This window comes from Phytophthora parasitica, assembly GCF_000247585.1.
Source record: "Phytophthora parasitica INRA-310 unplaced genomic scaffold supercont2.165, whole genome shotgun sequence".
Taxonomy (NCBI): domain Eukaryota; phylum Oomycota; class Peronosporomycetes; order Peronosporales; family Peronosporaceae; genus Phytophthora; species Phytophthora nicotianae.
Genome location: NW_008649151.1, coordinates 42724 through 45520, shown reverse-complemented (window position 1 = coordinate 45520; position 2797 = coordinate 42724). Strand labels below are relative to the sequence as shown.

The following is a 2797-nucleotide window of genomic DNA, read 5'->3' as shown; positions in this document are numbered from 1 at the left end:
GGTGCTCCGACGAAGAAGACCGTTCACGTGCTGGTGGTGGTTCCCTCTCCCGACGAGACGACGCAGCGTCTTCAGCAACTACAGAGACCTGTCTCACAAGTCATGGACAATGAAAGGTTCAGGAAGAGGCAAAAAGTGATTCGCGTGGAGCGAGACACGTTGCTTCTTGGAACGGCAAAAGGGTTATTGGAACAGATTAAAGGCTTCGACATGGATCTTGCAGAGTTGAATTCCGTCCTTGATGTTCCGTTTCCTTCACTGTACGATATCCCCGATCATTTTCAACTCGATGCAAATAGGTGCTTCAAGTATCAAGCGAGACAAGAGTTGGTGTCATTGTATGACAGAATTGGAAAGCTATGGCAGAATAGGACGGCTACTACAGTAAGGTTTGGTGGAACAATTGGCTATGGAAAGTCGCATATATTGGCTGTTCTGGTGTTGTTATTGTTGAAGCATCGAGACGAATTGGTCCTAACGGCCGGTGTAGGTGACAAAACCATTGAGATCCGTCCAGTTGTGATCTATATTCCTGATTGTCGGGTGTTACTTCGAGAAGATGAACTTGTGCGCGTTATGAAGCTCAACCTTTTGCTCAATGATTTAGACGAATATGAAGGTCTGCACTCATCGATGACTCCTGATGACATGTATGACATTTTGGCTGGTCGTATGGCAATTGTGGTTGCTGATCAGTGGAATTCGATAGACGACGACGACAACGCAGCATGCATTGCTGCACAAACACGCCTTTCTAGATGTCTCGGTATATCAGCGATGGTTACAATTCGCGATATGTCGCTGAATTCGACAGCTTGGCTGAACACCTACTACAAACAGGAAACTGGCACCACCATATTGCTTGCTGGTGGTTTTAATGAGAATGAATTTCAAGTGTGGATGGAACATCAAAACATTGAGCTGCTCAAAGACCATAGGGAAGAATTGATGGCTCTGACCGGTTGTGTCCCGTTGTTCCTCTTTCGATTTGCAAGACTTCATCGTGAGAACGATACGTGGCCAAAACTTGTTCAAAGGGTCATGAGTGATAAAGCCATCAAGAATTGTTTGCAGTGTATCGAGACCTTTTACACCAAGTTCGATGCGAATGCTTTGTGGGGCGTGTTTGCGCATTTAGTCCCACCTGCTTCATCGGATCCAGATGATGATGATGTGGTGGATCATCGCTTTTTCTACTTCGATGAAGAACATCAAGGCTTTTCTGCTATTGGAGAGATTCCCACTCGTTTACTGTATCAAGTTTGAAAAAAAAAGCAGCCGATGCTGCGATTCTTACATTGTGGCCTGAACGGTTAAAATGCGTCACCGAAAATCGATCAATTTGTGGCTTTCTTGTAGAGGAAGTTATCAAGGCTATCGTTCATCGAGACGGCATTATTGGCAAATATCCGAAGGAAGAAAGATCCATCGCGAGGCACAACTTCAAACCTGGAAGTGAGACCACGGCGTTTCGAAAGGCATTGAGTGAGTGCACTGACCAATCGTGGGTGCTGCTGGACCCGGACATTTACAATTATGGTGGTGTTGACATGATTCTGATCACTGATAAAGACATTGTCGGGATTAATGTGACCATTGCCAGTACTCATTCTCTGATGAGTCCGTTCTTTGATGTATGGCGGCCGATTGCGGGAACCAAATTCAAGACAAGTGGGATTTTCATTGCACCTGATGGCTTCGCTCACACAGAAGCAGGTGTTGGAATTGTTTGGTTGAAGAATGTATACAACGAATTATGGATGGCGATTCGACGACGTGATTTGATTCCAGATCACTCGTGTACTTGTAAAGGGGGCTGCAAAGACAATCGTTGCAAGTGCAAAAAACTTAGCAAAATATGCAGTAGCAACTGCAAGTGTACTTCTTGCCAGAACAAGCAATGACGTCAATCAAGATCTTTTTCGCAGAGCTGAGTCACAAAGGGCGGAACCGACTTTGAAACGCGAGCGATGGGAGCTGCGAATGAAAGCAGGTGCGCTTTGTTCAAGTGTCACGCGCCGAGAAGCATACTTTCTCTACTTTGTCGCGTTCTTAAGCAAGCACTTGCAGGTGTTCTCAACTTGATTGTGGTGATTAAAATATGTTGCGTTGTCTCAATGGCTAGATTCAGCGGTAATTTGTCACTTCATCCACCTCGGCCGTTCTGCAAATGCACATCCAGCTGCGTTATTCCAGTTCCAGAAGAGCTTTTCTCAGCGCAGGGCAGTTTTCTTCCACATATTTGTTCTTCAGTAGCCAATCGAAGTATCCCTTATCGCAATCGCGAATCCATTTGATCGACTTGCCTTGGTATTTTCCCCAGTTCAGTGTCATAGTCATATCCGAGCCTTTCAGCCTTTCTTCTAGAAACTCTTTAATCTCCAGTGACTGCCCGATCAGGATCTCTTGCGGTAGTAGCCACACACAATAGTTCCGATCTACAGCAAAGTCTTCTTCGATAGTCTTTCCTTTATATTTACCAAAGTTTAGTTGTGTTGTCATGATGAGAGGTCTCGCTATATAGGGTAACAAAAAATAATTGTGATAATATATTACAAAACATAAGAAACACTGAGATGGATAGAAAGTCGAGAAATCGAGAGCTAGTTAAATCATGGCGTGAAAAAACGCCGACAAACTTAAAGAGAGCATCCAATGTGAATGTGGCGGACGATACTTATATCAGAATATCTCGAATCACAGAAAAACCCAGAAGCATTCGACATTTTTGAAATTCCAGCGGATGCTTGAACACGCTAGACAACGACTGATTACACTCAAGTTCATTTTGTCAAAG

At 44.3% G+C, this 2797-nt stretch overlaps 2 protein-coding genes across 2 annotated transcripts; one reads left to right on the top strand and one right to left on the bottom strand.

Moving 5' to 3' along the window:
* Positions 1-2421, top strand: PPTG_19712 (hypothetical protein; the record flags this gene model as incomplete). The annotated part of the gene is made up of 1 exon (XM_008918252.1): positions 1-2421. A coding segment is annotated over one exon (1266 nt), but the record flags the coding sequence as incomplete, so codon positions are not given.
* Positions 2188-2502, bottom strand: PPTG_19711 (hypothetical protein; the record flags this gene model as incomplete). Its single annotated transcript, XM_008918251.1, has 1 exon — positions 2188-2502. One exon carries the CDS (start codon positions 2500-2502, stop codon positions 2188-2190), a length of 315 nt encoding a protein of 104 aa, XP_008916499.1.
* Between the last annotated feature and the right edge of the window lie 295 nt (positions 2503-2797).